Source organism: Tursiops truncatus, chromosome 2 (genome assembly GCF_011762595.2).
Source record: "Tursiops truncatus isolate mTurTru1 chromosome 2, mTurTru1.mat.Y, whole genome shotgun sequence".
NCBI classification, from domain to species: Eukaryota; Metazoa; Chordata; class Mammalia; order Artiodactyla; family Delphinidae; genus Tursiops; species Tursiops truncatus.
The window spans coordinates 98,206,616-98,228,678 of NC_047035.1; the positions used below are offsets into that span (position 1 = coordinate 98,206,616).

At 38.4% G+C, this 22,063-nt stretch overlaps 1 protein-coding gene across 3 annotated transcripts in view; it reads right to left on the reverse strand.

Annotated features, from left to right (window-relative positions):
- Positions 1-22,063, reverse strand: part of PRTG (protogenin) — a 132,999-nt gene that overhangs the window by 17,449 nt on the left and 93,487 nt on the right. For all 3 annotated transcript variants that reach the window (XR_012330126.1, XM_073801039.1, XM_019951066.3), the window contains 4 exons: positions 10,432-10,527; positions 9,209-9,395; positions 8,394-8,521; positions 5,107-5,277 (listed from right to left, as the gene is read on the reverse strand). Coding sequence is in view for 2 of the 3 variants with exons in the window: in XM_073801039.1 (XP_073657140.1) it covers positions 5,107-5,277; positions 8,394-8,521; positions 9,209-9,395; positions 10,432-10,527 (582 nt within the window). In the remaining variant the exon portion in view is untranslated. The remainder of the gene's footprint in view (positions 1-5,106; positions 5,278-8,393; positions 8,522-9,208; positions 9,396-10,431; positions 10,528-22,063) is intronic.

Sequence of the window (22,063 nt, forward strand, 5' to 3'; positions counted from 1 at the left end):
TCACATCAAGAGAAGCCACCGCAATGAGAAGCCCACGCACTGCAGCGAAGACCCAACGCAGCCATAAATAAATAAACACATTTATAGAAAAAGAAAAGAATGTCACCATATGTCACAAGATCTTTAACTTGTCATATCACCTCTCCAGACCTGAGTTTTCTTCTCTGCAAAATGAAGAGCTGGTATCCATCCCCAAATACTAATTACTATTCATTCTGCCTCCAATTAGCGCCTTCCACTGCAGGCACACTGCTGTCACTCCAGTCTTAACATCATCACCTCATACCTTCATGCTGTCACGTGTCTCTTCTCTGGCTTCCCAGACCCCAACCTCCCCAGCTCCTCCTCTGCCTGCCCCTCCCACCCCCAACTCACCCTGGAAATGACATTCAGACTTTTACAAGAACACAAGCTTCACGGGCTCAGGGACCTCCTCTCTTTAGTTCACTGCTGTGTCCCCACTGTCCAGAGCAATGCTTAGTGCCTAATGGGTACTTATGCTGGTCAGTTTTAGATATCAACGTGGCCAGGCTATAGTGTCCAGTTGCTAGCTCAAACACCAGTCTAGATATGGCTGTGAAGTTTTCTTTTTTAAGATGAAATTAATGTTTAAACCAGTAGACTGAGTAAAGCAAATTACCCTCCATAATACAGGTGGGCCTCATCGAATCAGTTTAAAGCCTTAAGAAAAAACACTGAGTACCCCCGAAAAGGAAAGAATTCTGCCTCCAGACTCAAGACTTCAACATCAACTCCTGTCAGAATTTCTAGCCTGCTGACCAGCTCTGCAAATTTCAGATTTAGCAGCCCCAGTTCCTTCAATCTCAATCTCTCTCTCTCCCACTCTATCTACCTACCTACCTATCTGTACATACATACACACACACACATGCAAATACTACTGGTTCTCTTTCTCTGGAGCACCTTGACTTATAAACTACTCAGTAAAGATTTATCAAATCTTACAAATGCTTTTTTTTTTTTTTCCGGTTCGCGGGCTTCTCACTGCTGTGGCCTCTCCCGTTGCGGAGCACAGGCTCCGGACGCGCAGGCCCAACGGCCATGGCTCACGGGCCCAGCCGCTCCACAGCATGCGGGATCCTCCCAGACCGGGGCACGAACCCGCGTCCCCTGCATTGGCAGGCGGACTCCCAACCACTGCGCCACCAGGGAAGCCCACAAATGCTTTTAACCTATAAAATAAAACACTGTTTCATGCTAAAAAGAAAAACAAACAAAAAACCTCTCAGAATATATCAGACTCTGGGGGCTTCCCTGGTGGCGCAGTGGTTAGGAATCCGCCCATCAATGCAGGGGACACGGGTTCAAGCCCTGGTCCGGGAAGATGCCACATGCTGTGGAGCAACTAAGCCAGTGAGCCACAACTACTGAGCCTGAGCTCTAGAGCCCGTGGGCCACAACTACTGAGCCCATGTGCCACAACTACTGAAGCCTGCATGCCTAGAGCCCACTGTCTGCAACAAGAGAAAGCACCGCAGTGAGAAGCCCGTACACCACAATTAAGAGTAGCCCCCGCTCATCACAACTAGAGAAAGCCCACGTGCAGCAACGAAGACCCAACGCAGGCAAAAATTAAATTAAATTTATTTTTAAAAAAGCAAAGCGTAAGATTTTACGGTTGGAGAAAAGTCCCAGTATGCAGTCTCATACCTTTCTCTCTTCTGTCCATACTAAGTGATTTTGTTTTTTCAATTCCAGTCTTAACTTCATCTACATACTGATGACTTCTAAGTTATACCACTAGTCCATACCTCTCCCATGAACTTAACCCTCCCACCGCTTATTCAACCTCTCTACTTGGACATCCAAGAGGCATCTCAAATGTAACATGTTCAAAATCAAACTTTTGATTTCCCCCACCAATTTTGTTTCTTTTTTTTCTTATACCCCACATCAATCTGTGGCAAATCGAGTAGACTATTCCTTCAAATTATGTTCTCATAGCTTCTTATTACCTTCCTTGTTATTATCCCTGTCCAAACTGCCATTAGCTCTCACACAGACACCTGCGAATTAAATGGTTTCCCAGGGACTTCCCTGGAGGTCCAGTGGTTAAGACTCCATGCTCTCAATGTGAGGGGCATGGGTTCGATCCTTGGTCGGGGAACTAAGATCCCACATGCCCCATGGCGTGGCCAAAAATAAATAATAAAATAAAATATACTTTAAGAAAAAGAAGAACTAAAAAAGTAAGTGGTTTCCCAATTTCTGCTCTTACTTCCTTATAGTCAATTTTTCAGGTAGGCTGTTAGGGGGTTGCCAAAGTAATCCTTTCAAAATGTAAATCAGATCAATGTCTTCCATCCCTCTTAGAAAAAAATCCGTGGTCCAGGAAGTCTGGCCTACCAGATCTTCCCTTGGCAACCTCCCCACCTCATTTCCCATTTCCCCTCACTCTGTCTAGCCACCCTGGCCATCTTGTTGTTCCTCTAAAATGCCAAGCGCACTTCTGTCTCAGGGCCTTTGCACTTCCCCCAGATATCCATATGTCTCTGCTCAGATGTCATTTCTTTCAAAAGAACTTACCCCGCTACCTCCATCACTTTATTCTTTCCCCTATTTTTTTTAAAATTTATTTATTTTATTTATTTATTTTTTTGGCTGTGTTGGGTCTTCTTTGCTGCGTGTGGGCTTTCTCTAGTTGCAGTGAGCGGGGGCTACTCTTAATTGTGGTGTATGGGCTTCTCACTGCGGTGGTTTCTCTTGTTGCAGAGCATGGGCTCTAGGCATGTGGGCTTCAGTAGTTGCAGCACAGGGGCTCAGTAGATGTGGCTCGTGGGCTCTAGAGCTCAGGCTCAGTAGTTGTGGCGCACGGGCTTAGATGCTCTGTGGCATGTGGGATCCTCCCGGACCAGGGCTCGAACCCACGTCCCCTGCATTGGCAGGGGGACTCCTAACCACTGCACCACCAGGGAAGCCCCCTCAAACTCTTTACATTTTTCTCTCTGAAAAAAGTAAACTCAATTGCTTTTTACTTATATTGTTTATTTTGTTCTCTATGAATTACTAGCATTAGCTATGAAAAAGGTTCCCTACATTTAACAAGAGACAAAAGCTTTTCACTGATAATGTTTCTTAAATTTACACAAGCAGCATAATGGCAAAAATAGAATTTTCCCCCTATGCTTTATTATACAGTTAGGAAGGCTTATACAGAAGTAAAAACTAATTACAATTCATTTTGCTATTGGGCCATCAATGAGGCAAAAATGTTGTTTTCTGGGCCTTGTCTGAAACTGACAAATGAATGCATTAAAAAGAACCAAAACTAAATACTGTTTCTTTTTAGGCAGGTACAAATGAAGAGCCAAAGGAAGTATGTGCTCATGAGATCAAAATTCTTTTATAAGTACTTATATAACACTCATTAAATCAGGTTAGTCACTTGGTCAAATGTTGTGTCAATGAATCATTTTGGAATTAATTAATGAAAACTGAATTATATATTTTAAGAATATTGTGGCAGACTGTAAGATGAATAGCCCTGCATAAATTACGCTTCCATCTCTCCATACCTGTGGGCAGTCTCTTCCCACACTAAGTCTGGGCTTGCCTACATGATTCGTTTTGCCAGTGGGATGTTAGCAAATGTGAATCAGGCAGAGGTCTGCAAAGCTTTGTATGTGGGGCTTCTTTCCTCTCTCCCGGATTTTGGAATTCTCCCACTGTTTTTATGCCACCCACACCCTGTTGAAACCCTCAGATGATCAGAGCCTCATGAGTGACCTCAGGAGACACCAAAAGAAGAACTGCCCAGCTGATCCCACTCCAAACTGCTGACTCAGAGAGTGTGAGAAAATAAAATGGCTGAGTTTTAGAGTGGTTTGTTAGGGAGCAGTAGATAATGGATAAAACACAAAATTGTATTGCTGGGAGGTACTTATTATTACTTTCCAGGCTGTTCAGCGACTAGGAAATCATTACTTAGTGGGGCACCCGCTTAATGAAAAATATGAATATGCAACTATCAAAACTCCAGCTTCTGTTACCATTTGTTTATTTTACAACTACAAAAGTGTTATATTGATTACATCCACATAAGTGACCTTAAAGTGTATTCTCTTAATTGGGTGAATATTCCCCTTAAAAGGTAAAATGTATGTGGAAGTGCCTGGCACTGTAAAGTGTTTAGAATATGTAGCTGGAAAACAAATTTCCTTCTCAAAATCCTTCTTAAGCTTTTAATTGCCTGGAAAACAGTTCTTAGCATGTATGTCTGAATTTAAAAAGTATCAAAATCAACTATAATTCAATAAGAAGTTAAAAGAAGTATCAAAATCATGAAATTATACTGTTTATGTGATGGTCCATCCAAACACTGGCATATGAGACCTGTCCAAATGAAAGATTCCAAAATTTAAAAAGGGCATATTATAACAGCATGAAGTAAGAATGTTAAATTCTAGAATACAGTTTTTCTCAGCCAAAATAAAATTGGTATTAAACAATTTAAATTCAGTGTTCCTAAGCCCTAAGCAGCTTTTCCCTGTACTTAAGTGGACCCTAGTATTCATATGGGTCAATTTATTTGAATGTGGACCGTTTTAGTAGCTGTACAAAGGTCTTCTCCATTAAACCAGGTCTTTCTCCAGTGTTTGCTACTCCAGTGCAAGATACACAACCGCTGGAAATCTAGTAATTATCTATAACAATTCTCACTTCCTTACCTTCTCTCTCCCTCCCTTAGTGACCAAGTTCTGTTAATTTTACCTCCTTACTGTCTTTCAACCACCCTCTTCTTTACATCTCACCCCTTGCCACCCTAACCCGGGCTTATCATTCTCTTTCCTGGACTGCAACAATTACTTCCTAGTCTCCTTGCATTATTCTTACCCCTACTCCTCCTCTACCAAACCTCTTCTATTCACAATACTCAGAGTGATTTTTCTGAAGTGTGAAATCAGGCTCATGCTTAAAGTATGTTGATGGCTTCCCAATGTCCTTTGAACAAAACTAAAATTCTTAATCATTTGTTACTTCATAAACATAAATTCAAAACAAACTCTAGATCCCTCTTTCCCTTTGTTTCCTTATCATTAATAACCTTACTTTTCATGCCCTTCGGTAAATTATGATCATATATACCTTCTCGGTGTAGGACCTGCCACTCTCCTGCAATCCAGGCCTTCCTGGATGCATACAAGATAGTGTAGCGCGTCACAACCGTCTCTGGGCCATCAGGAGGTTTCCAAGAAACCAGGGCAGTGTCATCCTCTATCAATGTCACTTTCACTCCAACTGGTGGGCCTGCTGGTGCTGTGCACACATGTAGAAAATATTGTATTATTAGGAGAAAATGGTCATTAAGTACTCAAATACCTGGACAGGCACAGATAAGAGTTTAAAAAACTAGAAACTACTATAAAAACATCTCAAAATCACAGCTTTTACAGCTCATTAGTGACAATATCAAAATACGATTTTTCTCTTCTTTATCTGAAAACTCATTTCATTTTTATAATGTTTAAAACATTTAAAATATATAAAGGAGGTGGTAGATTCCTAGATGAGGAACTACTAAGTCAAAGGTTGTCAGCATTTTTAGGGCTCTTTACATTGTTTTGCCACATGGACAACTAGAAAGGTTTACAGTTCCACCAGGGCACCTGTGCATTACTCACTCTATTAGGTACTGAAGCTAAACTACATTTCTTACTAAAATGCATAGAATGTATATTTAATCTGATCTAGGAAGCCACTCAAAAAATACTCCTGAGACTGAAACATTCAGTTACTCACCAAACCGTTGTGAATCAGTGAGTTTATAGAACAGACTTTACCTTATACCTACCTTACCTTATATCTTATCTACCTTTACCTTATATCTTATCTACCTTTACCTTATATCTACCTTAGACTAATACCTTATATTTACGAAAGGTAGTGAAGTCCTGGGATTTTAGTGGAGCCCATGTTCAATATGAGCTAAAGGTGTGAAGAGCTGGTTTTGGGCACTACCTCACATATGGAATATTGCCAAAACCATAGCAAAACAGCCCAATGCTCACTTAAATAAGTATCCTTTGTTTTCTCTCAGCATCATTAAAATAGAGCTGCAATCTACACCTTCACCATCATTCTAGAGAGAAGGAAATGCATGGAGAGATATACCGTGTTCTTGGATTGGAAGAATTAATACTGTGAAAATGACTATACTACCCAAAGCAATCCACAGATTCAATGCAATCCCTATCAAATTACCAATGGCATATTTCACAGAATTACAACAAAAAATTTTACAATTTGTATGGAAACACAAAAGACCCCAAATAGCCAAACTGATCTTGAGAAAGAAAAATGGAGCTGGAGGAATCAGGTTCCCTGACTTCAGACTATACTACAAAGCTACAGTAATTAAGACAGCATGGTACTGGCATAAAAATGGAAATATAAATCAATGGAACAAGATAGAAAGCCCAGAGATAAACCCACACACCTATGTTCACCTAATTTATGACAAAGGAGGCAAGAATATACAATGGAGAACAGTCTCTTTAAGAAGTGGAGCTGGGAAAACTGGACAGCTACATATAAAAGAATGAAATTAGAACACTCCCTAACACCTAAACACAAAAATAAACTCAAAATGGATTAAAGACCTAAATGTAAGGCCATACACTATCAAACTCTTAGAGGATAACATAGGCAGAACACTCTTTGACATAAATTGCAGCAAGATCTTTTTTGACCCATCTCCTAGAGTAATGAAAATGAAAGCAAAAATAAACAAATGGGACCTAATTAAACTTAAAAGCTTTTGCACAGCACAGGAAACCATAAACGAGACGAAAAGACAACCCTCAGAATGGGAGAAGATATTTGCAAACAAGGTAACTGACAAGGGATTAATATCCAAAGTATACAAACAGCTCATGCAGCTCAATATCAAAAAAACAAAAACAAAAAAAAACACAACCCAATCAAAAAATGGGCAGAAGAACTAAATACACATTCCTCCAAAGAAGACATATGGATGGCCAAGAGGCACATGAAAAAATGCTCAACATTGCTAATTATTAGAGAAGTGCAAATCAAAACTACAATGAGGTTATCACCTCAAACTGGTCAGAATGGCCATATTCAAAAAATCTACAAACAATAAATGCTGGAGAGGGTGTGGAGAAAAGGGAACCCTCTTACACTGTTGGTGGGAATGTAAATTGACATAGCCACTATGGAGAACAGTATGGAGGTTCCTTAAAAAACTAAAAATAGAACTACCATATGACCCAGCAATCCCACTCCTGGGCATATACCTGGAGAAAACCATAACTAAAACAGATACATGCACCACAATGTTCACTGCAGCATTGTTTACAATAGCCAGGACATGGAAGCAACCTAAATGTCCATCAACAGAGGAATGGATAAAGAAGATGTGGTATATATACACAATGGAATATTACTCAGCTATTTAAAGGAATGAAATTGTGCCATTTGCAAAGATGTGGATGGACCTAGAGACTGTCATACAGAGTGAAGTAAGTCAGAAAGAGAAAAACAAATATCGCTTATATATTGAATCTAAAAAAATGATACAGATGAACTTACTTGCAAAGCAGAAATAGAGACACAGATGTAGAGAACAAATGTATGGATACCAGGAGTGGGGGGGAGTTGGATGAATTAGGAGATGGGGACCAACATACATACACTATTGATACTATGTATAGAGTAGATAACTAATGAGAACCTACTGTATAGCACAGGGAACTCTACTCAGTGCTCTGTGGTGACCTAAATGGGAAGGAAATCCAAGAAAGAGGGGATATACGTATACATACAGCTGATTCACTTTGCTGTACAGCAGAAACTAACAACACTGTAAAGCAACTATACTCCAATAAAAATTAGTTTTTAAAGAAAGGAAATGCAGGTTCAGAGACATGGAATATTTTAGCAACTGCCATTGGTAAGCTACAAAATTGGTGCTCAATCCGGTATCATCTATACTGCACTATGCACAGAATCAAGCTACTGCTCACGTTAGATTCTAATGTGGGCTCCTAACGTCATTAAATATGTTACCCACTTTCTTCCATTTTAAATTACTTGGGTGCAGCCTTGCACAGCACACCTGTTCTTAGAAAATGTAGCACCCCCTAAAGAGACCCTAAATTTAAGCCCACTTGCTTATGCAATACATTGAGAGGAAAAATATTTTTACTGTAATAAAGGAAAAGAAACTTCAAAAGTTAAGAAACAAAATAAATACATACACGTAGACTGGTAGGTGGCAATCAGGGTAGTATCTTCTTCAAAGTGATGTCTGTGTGTGTGTGTGTCTGTGTGTGTGTGTGTGTGTGTGTGTGTGTGTGTATAATACATAGATAAAACCCAGATAAAACCCACAGGGGAGCTGCTTTCTTTACCTTCTGGAAGTGTAGAGTGGTAGACAACGGGGCTCCAGGGACTGGAAAGTTGATCCACATGCAGTCGAACAGCAAATTCATATTTGGTGTTTGGTTCTAGACCTTGAACCAACATGTGAGTTTCTGATCTATAATGAGTAATAAAGTAGTTAATGCTGGTAGCACATTGTTTCTAAAAGATTGCCAGTATTTCCAATCAATACAGGTTACTGTTATTTACTACCTCCCTCATTTCCTTTAAAAAAAATTTTTAGATTAAAAAGCAATCTAATTTGATTATTAAAATGCTACATTGGGTATTATAGAAATAAGCCTAAAAACTGCCTCTCTGAGAGGAAACTAGGAAATTAACAGTATAGAAATGTCCCAAATCAAAGGGATTTCTTCTGAAATACTGTTAAGTCAAATCACTCTTTTAAAGTATAATGATGGGCATCTTTCTAACTATAACCTAGCAAACAGAATAACTAGCTTTATTTTTTGATGCCAGCATGAAAATTGACTTGTTTCCTTCTTTAAATATGCTAAGTTTAGCTACTTGAAAGTCATCATATTGATAGTTTCTTGTCTAATCTTGTTGCACGAGGCTGGGGAAACAACAACAAAAAAATCATTTATGAAAATTAAATTTCAAAATAAATGCGGTTTTCAGAACTGATTATGGTAAAGATGCAAAATCCCCTGCCCTGACATAAGTAAGATAAGTTCTGAGACAAATGCTTACAGCTGAAGCCCAAGTTGGCCCAAGATAGTAAAGAAGGAAGTGTGAGTGGGGAGGAGAGCAAAGAAAACAACCATTAATAGAAGCTACATACGTTTGAAGGTATAAAACCAAAGAAGCATTCTGCAGGCCAACAGGGTTACAGCGGATGGTGTAGTTAATTATTTGTGCAGTGGTGAACGCAGGCCTCCTCCAGTGCAGGAAGATGGAAGATGAGGTGTTAGCCTTCGCATAGAGATGGTGGGGTGGTGGTGGAGGAGGAACCATGCGATCACGAACAGCTATTGAAAAAGACAATGTTAATTTACCACATGGCGCAACATTTAATGTAGAAAGTGGTAAAACGGTAAAATCATAACACCCCACCCTTTAGGTCTTTCTTCCACCAGAGGTTCATAGTGGTCTAGAGATGTATCATTCAAACCTGAGTGACTCTTCCGTAAGTTAGATAAGGAATCAAATATTATCAATACTTAGAATGTAAGACAGAAGCACAGAGAAGTCAAGCTACCAGCCGAAGACATTCAGAAAGCCAGCAGTAGACTTAAAACTAGACTGACATCCTCTTTAGTAGCAATAAAACCAAACAGCTCTCAGCAGCAATAAAACTGAATAGCAACTGGAATGAAATTATTAGCCTCAAGGTTAAAGGAGATAAAAGAAAACTTAGTATCTGTAGGTATTCAGGGTTATTTTCCCAGTTAAATTTCTTTTTTAAAAAAATTTTATTTAATTAATTAATTTATTTTTGCTGCGTTGGGTCTTCACTGCTGCATGTGGGCTTTCTCTAGTTGCGGCAAGCGGGGGCTACTCTTTGTTGCACGGGCTTCTCATTGTGGTGGCTTTTCTTGTTGCAGAGCATGGGCTCTAGGTGCGTGGGCTTCAGTAGTTGTGGCACGCAGGCTGAGTAGCTGTGGCTCGTGAGCTCTAGAGCACAGGCTCAGTAGTTGTGGTGCATGGGCTTGGATGCTCCATGGCACGTGGGATCTTCCCATACCAGGGCTCAAACCTCTGTCCCCTGCATTGGCAGGCAGATTCTTAACCACTGCACCACCAGGGGAGTCCCCACAGTTAAATTTCTAATGGTCTCTTCCTTGCAAAACTAAAATAGGTTCTTATAATTAAATACATCTCACTTAAATATTTACTGAGTACGTACTTGTTCAAGATACTACATTAGGTATCCTGGAGGATATGAAAGTAATAAAACCACCAAGGTATCCAAGTAGTGATGAGACTTAAATTTAAAGAAGGAAGTAGAGGAAAAAAGAGTATGAGTCGAACACTGTGAAACAAGCTACTGTAACTCTTACTTACACACGCATCCTGGAGTACTGACTGTTTGATCTGCCTGGTAGCCATCTTCTATGTTGTTGTAAGCCAGCAATCTCACATGATATTTTCTTCTCGGGTCTATAAAGAAACCAACAGGTAATAATTAGGCCCAGCCCTCTAGATAGGAACAAAGGTTCTACAGCCTTTCTAGATTTTGGTTTAAAAACCTTCTGAATGCATAAGAGCTCTAAGTAAAATGAAAATTTTCTCTCTCCTTGTTCTACACAGTGACTCAGCAGTTCGCCTTATTATGACATTGCTATTGTGACTATCTACCAATTGATAAAATTTTATTTTATTTAACCTTATTTCAAACAATAACATTACCACCACTGTTCTTCCTCCTCTTCCTCAACTGACCAGACATAGATTCTTGATTTTAAAAGGCTTGGGCTGCCTGATGGATTCCTTACAAGTGGTTATGCTACATAGAAGTTTTCTGTTTAGTTATTTGAGGGTAGTTAACTTAAAAGCATGGAAATCAAACTGAGATTGTTTTCCCCCTAAAAGGTAAGAAGAATTACAGTTGTCATTCTTTAGTACCTTTGAAAATGTTTATAACCACGTATTATTTAAGTTTATTTCACCGCGTGCCCTTTTCCACAAACATACATTTTCAGTTGAGAGCTAAATTTATCAAGAAAGATGAGGTGGAGCTCCCTCTACTGGTGTTCATTAACTAACACAATACAGAAACTAAAGTCCATCCCATACATATTAAAACAAAAATTTTTTTCAGGTTTTTGAGGAATTAAGTGGTTACAATTTTAAATAATATACTTTAGAAGATATTCAAGAAGTTTAATGATATAAATACATTTAAATGTAAGTGTTTATGATAACATTTAACTATAAAGTAATACTTGCTTAGGGCAAAAATAAAACTATTCAGAAACAATGTATTCCTTTTTTCTCCCCACAGCTTCATTAAGGTATGGTTGACAAATAAAGCTTGTATATATTTAAGGTATATAACTTGATGTTTGGTATAGGCATACACTGTGAAATGATCACTACAATCAAGTGAATCAGAAGACCCATCACTTCACTAGTTACCATTTGTGTGTGTGTATATGTGTGGTGAAAACATTTAAGATCTACACACTTAGTAAATTTCAAGTATACAATACAGCTTTGATAACTATAGTCATGCTGTACATCAGATCTCCAGAACTTACTCACCTTGCCTAACTGAAACTTTGTACCCATCTCCCCATTTCCCCCACTCCTGGCAACCACCATTCCACTTTCTGCTTCTATGAGTTTAACTATTTTAGATTCCATATATAAATGAGATCATGTAGTATTTGTCTTTCTGGCTTATCTCACTTGGCATAATGTCCTCTAGGTTCATTTATGTTGTGCAAATGGCAGGATTTCCCTCTTTTTAAAAGTTGAATAACATTCCATTATATATATGCCCCATTTTCTTTATCCATTCACCTGTTAACAGGCATTTAGGTTGTTTTCACACCTTGTCTACTGTAAATAATGCAATGACTATGGAGGTGCAGATAGCTCTCTGATGTACTGATCTCATTTCCTTTTGAGATATACTCAGAAGTGGGATTGCTGGATCATACGCTAAGTCTATTTCTAATTTTAATGCGTTTCTGTATTATACTTCTCTAAATAATAAAAAAACAAACACATAAATAAATCCAAGGGAATTTCACAAAGGAAAGCAATCATCCTTAATAGATATATCAAATGTGAAAAAAAACCCTTAAACAATATAATAATTCTAGATTGAATTCAAACATTTAATATCCAAAAACAAGATGTAAAGTTTATTAAATTCTCTAATGTAATTTAAGAATTTGTATAAATATTTTTGAAACTGATGTATTTTAATATTTAATATTAAAATGCATTAAAAGGATGTCCTAAAATATAAAATTTTTATTTCTATCTGTTTTGACAAAATTACACAAGAAGAAAAATTTATACAACTTAGAACATTTCTGTATTTTCTAGATAGAAAGATGGAAAGACTAACAACATTTGACCGTCTTATAGAAAATGTTTTTTAGATACATTATCTTATTTGAGCATCACAAAACCCTGTAAGATATATGTTATTCCCATTTGATAAACTGTGGTAAAAAGGTGTTAGTAGCATGTCCAATGGCATACAAAGCTGAACCGGGAACTTGTGGCTATTTCTCTGACAAAGTACAGGGCCTTTAAATTTACACAAATACATGTGCCTTTGTCACAGCAAGTATGTCTCCTTATAATGAATTTTAACATAGAAATATTTTCAATTTATAAAGTAATTATCAGGAACACATAACCACATTTGAATTTCATCACTGAAATGATTTCTAACATTCAACACTGCAATTCTAAGATTCAAAAGGTTTCTGTTCAGAACAATAGCTACTTCATTTGAATCTGTTTTCTTCTTTCTTTCCTCTTATTGCTGAACTCATTAGTCAACTGAATCCTGAGTTCCGTATTTCAAATACTCCTTCTGAATGGGTATAAATGAAATTCAACTGGATCTCTGCAGAAGTTCTTCAGACATATTTCTTTATTCTGTCTCTATTCAATTAGAAGAGTACTTTTAGGAAAGCCTCCTGAGTGTGATGAGGTGTTACACCAGGAATTAGGAGATACAGAAAAGGAAGAATGAAACAGAATTTGCCCAAAGTAACTCACATTCTCAGGGAACCAGACACAGATACAGCAAACTCTCGTAGAAAGCTGATTTTGATGAGGGTTATCATTAGAGGTGGAGAGATTAATCTTTTTTCCACTGTGCAATCAATCAATCAATACTTCATAAATACTTCTCTGGAATGGTTATTTTTAGCCCTAAAATTCATTCGTTTTTCCCTTCTTCCTCTTTAAAAAAATGAGCTGCTTACACTAAATTTTAAATCCAGAATTAACCTTTTTGTTGTTGTTGTTGATCAGTCAGAAGCAGCTTACATGTCCTAAGAAGATGAGAGAACAGAGTTGGTTCCTCAACATGGCCAGCACCTGGCTATCACCCACTCAGCACAGATGCCAGCAAGCCCAACACAAGAAGAGGCAGCTCTTCTGACGTCCACCTGGAAATCATCCACGTAGCCAGAGCAACAGTCTCCAATGCTGGGCTCCTTCCCCCTGCTAATTTATGTGAGGTCAGGAAGAGGCAAACCATCAGGCAGGCAAATAGAGTACACTGGGTACACGAGATTCCTTTCTATACACACAAAAAAAGTAAAACATGAACCAGGATAACTGGAAGTTATTTCAGTAGAAAAAAAATAAAATTATAGGACATACTGGTAGGAAAAATAATGTAAAGGAAAGGGAAAAATCCATTCACCTTTGTTCACATGTGATCTACTCTTCATGCTCTATAAAGAATCTATTTAAAACAATAAGAAGTGCCACTACGGATAAAAGCCTTTATACACACATTACATTCTTGTGGCTTCATCAAAGATGTATATATTCTTACGTCTAGTGAGTTGTGAAGTCTGAACAAGTCCTCTGTCCTACATGTTACATTGATTCCCTTTCGTATGGACTCTCTGGTGTCAATTCATGCTTGAACTTATAATAAACATTTTGTCACGCTTAAAAAAAAAAAAGTGCCAGGTTGGGGGCCAAGCTGAGCTGTGGGTCACCTGCGTTTGCCATGTACTCCTCTCTCTTAGGCTTTAAAAATGAGTCCAACTTCAAATTCTAGTCACTGTATTATTTTGGTTTGCGAATCCAGAGATCCCAGAAAAACCTGGCTCATTATTGTTCATCAATTTGCTAGAAATTCAATTTCATCTACTTTTGTAAATTTAAGAGGGGACCCAAGGACCAGAGCCTTCACATAATGTTAAGATGAGCATTACCAGACAATAAAAGTTAGCAACTAAAAAAGAAAACAGAGAACAGCTGTACAATTAACAAAATTAAGGATACAGAGTAAAAAAATAAAGTTTAGGACCAATATGTTAAGTACAGTTAAATGCACAAATAATGTACCACAGCAAAGTAGCACAAGTCTTAAAACTCTATAGTTCTGCAAAGACCCTCTGATGCGTAAGGGACAAAGCAGACACTCAGGATCAACGCTGTGAAATGCCACAGGGAGCCAGTTCCCAGGGCCTGTTACAGCCTTTCTTGAGTCAAGCACTGCCACGTATGTGCTGCTTGATTACACAAGACTCAGCAGACTTAGTCTATGTGGTTTAGGGGGAAACCAGCAGAGTCAGGAAGAGCAGCCACAAAGGACAGTGCAAGCCTCCTCAAAACCCAGTGAGGGAAGGAGAATGAGAGAGAGGGGAAAGAGCTGCTCCCAGTTCCTTCAAAACTCAAGACAAGGAGCATAAAAACCACTCCTCAACAGGGCCAATTTTTATTTTTAATTTTTATTATTATTATTATTTTTTGCGGTACGTGGGCCTCTCACTGTTGTGGCCTCTCCTGTTGCGGAGCACAGGCTCCGGATGCGCAGGCTCAGCGGCCATGGCTCACGGGCCCAGCTGCTCCGCGGCATGTGGGATCTTCCCGGACCGGGGCATGAACCCGCGTCTCCTGCATCCGCAGGCGGACTCTCAACCACTATGCCACCAGGGAAGCCCTATTTTTAGTTTTTTTAAGGAACTTCCATACTGTTCTCCATAGTGGCTGTATCAATTTACATTCCCACCAACAGTGCACAAGGGTTCCCTTTTCACTACAACCCTCTCCAGCATTTATTGTTTGTAGATTTTTTGATGATGGCCATTCTGACCAGTGTGAGGGGCTACCTCATTGTAGTTTTGATTTGCATTTCTCTAATGATTAGTGATGTTGAGCATCCTTTCTTGTGTTTGTTGGCAATCTGTATATCTTCTTTGTAGAAATGTCTATTTAGGTGTTCTGCCCATTTTTGGACTGGGTTGTTTCTTTTTTTGATATTGAGCTGCATGAGCTGCTTGTATATTTTGGAGATTAATCCTTTGTCAGTTGCTTCGTTTGCAAACATTTTCTCCCATTCTGAGGGCTGTCTTTTCGTCTTGCTTATGGTTTCCTTTGCTGTACAAAAGCTTTGAAGTTTCATTAGGTCCCATTTGTTTATTTTTGTTTTTATTTCCATTTCTCTAGGAGGTGGGTCAAAAAGGATCTTGCTGTGATTTATGTCATAGAGTGTTCTGCCTATGTTTTCCTCTAAGAGTTTGATAGTTTCGGGCCTTACATTTAGGTCTTTAATCCATTTTGAGCTTATTTTTGTGTATGGTGTTAGGGAGTGTTGTAATTTCATTCTTTTAAATGTAGCTATACAGTTTTCCCAGCACCATTTACTGAAGAGGCTGTCCTTTCTCCATTGTACATTCTTGCCTCCTTTATCAAAGATAAGGTGACCACATGTGAGTGGGTTTATCTCTGGGCTTTCTATCCTGTTCCATTGATCTATATTTCTGTTTTTGTGCCAATACCATACTGTCTTGATTACTGTAGCTTTGTAGTATAGTCTGAAGTCAGGGAGCCTGATTCCTCCAGCTCCGTTTTTAGTTCTCAAGATTGCTTTGGCTATTCGGCGTCTTTTGTGTTTCCATACAGATCATGCAGTTTTTGGTTCTAGTTCTGTGAAAAATGCCAGTAGTAGTTTGATAGGGATTGCATTGAATGTGTAGATTGCTTTGGGTAGTAGAGTCATTTTCACAATGTTGATTCTTCCAAACCAAGAACATGGTATATCTCTCCATCTATTTGTATCATCTTCAATTTCTTTCATCAGTGTCCTATAGTTTTCTGCATACAGGTCTTTTGTCTCCTTAGGTAGATTTATTCCTAGATATTTTTTTCTTTTTGTTGCAATGGTAAATGGGAGTGTTTCCTTAACTTCTCTTTCAGAGTTTTCATCATTAGTGTATAGGAATGCCAGAGATTTCTGTGCATTAATTTTGTATCCTGCTACTTTACCAAATTCATTGATTAGCTCTAGTAGTTTTCTGGTAGCATCTTTAGGATTCTCTATGTATAGTATCATGTCATCTGCAAACAGTGACAGTTTTACTTCTTTTCCAATTTGGATTCTTTTTATTTCTTTTTCTTCTCTGATTGCTGTGAGGGCTAATTGCTTAATGGTCTCGAGGGTGATAGGTAGCATTTGGTTTATGGTTAAACTTGCTTAAAGATTTAGCAATATATAAAGATGAAGGGGCAGGAAAGAAAGCCCAAATCAATTTAACACGTATCTGACTAAATCTTTTGATACTTAACTCTGGAGTGTCAGTTTAAGTTAATGTGATTGAGGTCTCAGCCAAATTAACCTATCTTTCTTTATTAGGGAGTCAACCTGTGGCCGAAAATGAAGCTCTCCCTCCTGAAACACTACTATGGCTATACCCTTTACCTTTCTCCACTGCCTCTAGGACCTGCCTCACCTTCTTCCCCTTCTGTTTCATTCTCACTACAGTTCTTCTACTTGAGTTTGTTTCACATAAGAAGGAATCAGAACCAGAAGTCTGGTTGGCCAAGAAAGACTTCACAGGTATCAAATACACATTTATCAAGTACCTACTAAAAGTCAGGCACTGTACGGAAGACTCAAGCATTAGAAAGCTATAACTCTTGCTTTTAATTTCAATCTAACAAAGGGGACAGACTGGGAAATGAATACTTTGTATACATTGTTTACCAACTGTGTAGCCTTGGGTAACGTTCTTAGTTTTCTAAGCCTCATTTATTTTCATTAGGAAAATACAGATGTAATCCCAGCAGAAAGACAAGATCCAGCCTCATCCACCAGAACACAGGCACTAGTCCCCTCCACCAGGAAGCCTACACAACCCACTGAACCAACCTTAGCCACTGGGAACAGACGCTAAAAACAACGGGAACTACGAACCTGCAGCCTGTGAAAAGGAGACCCCAAACACAGTAAGATAAGCAAAATGAGAAGACAGAAAAATACACAGCAGATGAAGGAGCAAGGTAAAAACCCACCAGACCTAACAAATGAAGAGGAAATAGCCAGTCTACCTGAGAAAGAATTCAGAATAATGAAAGTAAAGATGATCCAAAATCTTGGAAATAGAATAGAGAAAATGCAAGAAACATTTAACAAGGACCTAGAAGAACTAAAGAGGAAACAAGCAACGATGAACAACACAATAAATGAAATTAAAAATTCTCTACAAAGGATCAATAGCAGAATAACTGAGGCAGAAGAACAGATAAGTGACCTGGAAGATAAAATAGTGGAAATAACTACTGCAGAGCAGAATAAAGAAAAAAGCATGAAAAGAACTGAGGACAGTCTCAGAGACCTCTGGGACAACATTCAATGCACAAACATTTGAATTATAGGGGTCCCAAAGAAGAAGAGAAAAAGAAAGGGACTGAGAAAATATTTGAAGAGACTATAGTTGAAAACTTCCCTAATATGGGAAAGAAAATAGTTATCAAGTCCAGGAAGCACAGCAAGTCCCAAACATGATAAATCCAAGGAGAAACATGCCAAGACACATATTAATCAAACTGTCAAAAATTAAATACAAAGAAAACATATTAAAAGCAGCAAGGGAAAAACAACAAATAACACACAAGGGACTCCCCATAAGGTTAACAGCTGATCTTTCAGCAGAAACTCTGCAAGCCAGAAGGGAGAGGCAGGACATATTCAAAGTGATGAAGGAGAAAAACCTACAACCAAGATTACTATACCCAGCAAGGATCTCATTCAGATTTGACGGAGAAATTAAAACCTTTACAGACAAGCAAAAGCTGAGACAGGGGCTTCCCTGGTGGCACAGTGGTTGGGAGTCTGCCTGCCGATGCAGGGGACGGGGGTTCGTGCCCTGGTCCGGGGAGATCCCACACGCCGTGGAGCGGCTGGGCCCGTGGGCCACGGCCGCTGGGCCTGCGTGTCCGGAGCCTGTGCTCCGCAGCGGGAGAGGCCATGGCAGTGAGTGGCCCACGTACTGCAAAAAAAAAAAAAAAAGCTGAGACAATTCAGCACCACCAAACCTGCTTTACAACAAATGCTAAAGGAACTTCTCTAGGCAAGAAACACAAGAGAAGGAAAAGACCTACAATAACAAACCCAAAACAATTAAGAAACTGGGAATAGGAACATACATATCGATAATTACCTTAAATGTAAATGGATTAAATGCTCCCACCAAAGGACACAGATTGGCTGAATGGATACAAAAACATGACCCATATATATGCTGTCTACAAGAGACCCACTTCAGACCTACAGACACATACAGACTGAAAGTAAGGTGATGGAAAAAGATATTCCATGCAAATGGAAACCAAAAGAAAGCTGGAGTAGCAATTCTCATATCAGACAAAATGACTTTAAAATAAAGACTATTAGAAGAGACAAAGAATGACACTACATAATGATCAAGGGATTGATCCAAGAAGAAGATATAACAATTGTAAACATTTATGCACCCAACATACGAGCACCTCAATACATAAGGCAAATGCCTACAGCTATAAGAGGGGAAATCACAGTAACACAATCAGAGTAGGGGACTTTAACACCCCACTTTCACCAATGGACAGATCATCCAAAATGAAAATAAATAAGGAAACACAAGCTTTAAATGATACATTAAACAAGATGGACTTAATTGCTATTTATAGGATATTCCATCCAAAAATAACAGAATACAAATTGTTCTCAAGTGCTCATGGAACATTCTCCAGGATAGATCATATCTTGGTTCACAAATCAAGCCTTGGTAAATTTAAGAAAATTGAAATTGTATCAAGTATCTTTTCTGACCACAGCACTATGAGACTAGATATCAATTACAGGAAAAGATCTGTAAAAAATACAAACACATTGGAGGCTAAACAATACACTACTTAATAACGAAGTGATCACTAAAGAAATCAAAGAGGAAATCAAAAAATACCTAGAAAGAAATGACAGTGAAAACACAACAACCCAAAACCTATGGGGTGCAGCAAAGGCAGTTCTAAGAGGGAAGATTATAGCAATACAATACAACCTCAAGAAACAAGAAAAATCTCAAATAAACAACCTAAACTTACACCTAAAGCAATTAGACAAAGAAGAACCAAAATACCCCAAAGTTAGCAGAAGGAAAGAAATCATAAAGATCAGATCAGAAATAAATGAAAAAGAAATGAAGGAAACGATAGCAAAGATCAATAAAACTAAAAGCTGGTTCTTTGAGAAGATAAACAAAATTGATAAACCATTAGCCAGACTCATCAAGAAAAAAAGGGAGAAGACTCAAATCAATAGAATTAGAAATGAAAAAGGAGTAGTAACAACCTACACTGCAGAAATAAAAAGATCATGAAACGTTACTACAAGCAACTATATGCCAATAAAATGGACAACCTGGAAGAAATGGACAAATTCTTAGAAATGCACAACCTGCCAAGACTGAATCAGGTAGAAATAGAAAATATGAACAGAGCAATCACAAGCACTGAAATTGAAACTGTGATTAAAAATCTTCCAACAAACAAAAGCCCAGGACCAGACGGCTCCACAGGCAAATTCTATCAAACATTTAGAGAAGAGCTAACATCTATCCTTCTCAAACTCTTCCAAAATATAGCAGAGGGAGGAACACTCCCAAACTCATTCTACAAGGCCACTATCACCCTGATACCAAAACCAGACAAGGATGTCACAAAGAAAGAAAACTACAGGCCAATATCACTGATGAACATAGATGCAAAAATCCTCAACAACATACTAGCAAACAGAATCCAACAGCACATTAAAAGGATCATACATCATGATCAAGTGGGGTTTATTCCAGGAATGCAAGGATTCTTCAATATACGTAAATCAATCAACGTGAAACACCATATTAACAAACTGAAGGAGAAAAACCATATGATCATCTCAATAGATGTAGAGAAAGCTTTAAACAAAATTCAACACCCATTTATGATAAAAACCCTCCAGAAAGTACGCATAGAGGGAACTTTCCTCTACATAATAAAGGCCATATATGACAAGCCCACAGCCAACATCGTCCTCAATGGTGAAAAACTGAAAGCATTTCCACTAAGATCAGGAACAAGACAAGGTTGCCCACTCTCACCACTCTCATTCAACCTAGTTTTGGAAGTTTTAGTCACAGCAATCAGAGAAGAAAAGGAAATAAAAGGAATCCAAATCGAAAAAGAAGAAGTAAAGCTGTCACTGTTTGCAGATGACATGATACTATACATAGAGAATCCTAAAGATGCTACCAGAAAACTACTAGAGCTAATCAATGAATTTGGTAAAGTAGCAGGATACAAAATTAATGCACAGAAATCTCTGGCATTCCTATACACTAATGATGAAAACTCTGAAAGAGAAGTTAAGGAAACACTCCCATTTACCATTGCAACAAAAAGAAAAAAATATCTAGGAATAAATCTACCTAAGGAGACAAAAGACCTGTATGCAGAAAACTATAGGACACTGATGAAAGAAATTAAAGATGATACAAATAGATGGAGAGATATACCATGTTCTTGGTTTGGAAGAATCAACATTGTGAAAATGACTCTACTACCCAAAGCAATCTACACATTCAATGCAATCCCTATCAAACTACTACTGGCATTTTTCACAGAACTAGAACCAAAAACTGCATGATCTGTATGGAAACACAAAAGACGCCGAATAGCCAAAGCAATCTTGAGAACTAAAAACGGAGCTGGAGGAATCAGGCTCCCTGACTTCAGACTATACTACAAAGCTACAGTAATCAAGACAGTATGGTATTGGCACAAAAACAGAAATATAGATCAATGGAACAGGATAGAAAGCCCAGAGATAAACCCACTCACATGTGGTCACCTTATCTTTGATAAAGGAGGCAAGAATGTACAATGGAGAAAGGACAGCCTCTTCAGTAAATGGTGCTGGGAAAACTGTATAGCTACATTTAAAAGAATGAAATTACAACACTCCCTAACACCATACACAAAAATAAGCTCAAAATGGATTAAAGACCTAAATGTAAGGCCCGAAACTATCAAACTCTTAGAGGAAAACATAGGCAGAACACTCTATGACATAAATCACAGCAAGATCCTTTTTGACCCACCTCCTAGAGAAATGGAAATAAAAACAAAAATAAACAAATGGGACCTAATGAAACTTAAAAGCTTTTGCACAGCAAAGGAAACCATAAACAAGACCAAAAGACAACCCTCAGAATGGGAGAAAATATTTGCAAATGAAGCAACTGACAAAGGATTAATCTCCAAAATTTGCAAGCAGTTCTTGCAGCTCAATAACAAAAAAACAAACAACCTAATCCAAAAATGGGCAGAAGACCTAAATAGACATTTCTCCAAAGAAGATATACAGATTGCCAATAAACACATGAAAGAATGCTCAACATCATTAATCATTAGAGAAATGCAAATCAAAACTACAATGAGGTAGCCCCTCACACTGGTCAGAATGGCCATCATCAAAAAATCTAGAAACAATAAATGCTGGAGAGGGTGTGGAGAAAAGGGAACACTCTTGCACTGCTGGTGGGAATGTGAATTGGTACAGCCACTATGGAGAACAGTATGGAGGTTCCTTAAAAAACTACAAATAGAACTACCATATGACCCAGCAATCCCACTATTGGGCATATACCTTGAGAAAACCATAATTCAAAAAGAGTCATGTACCAAA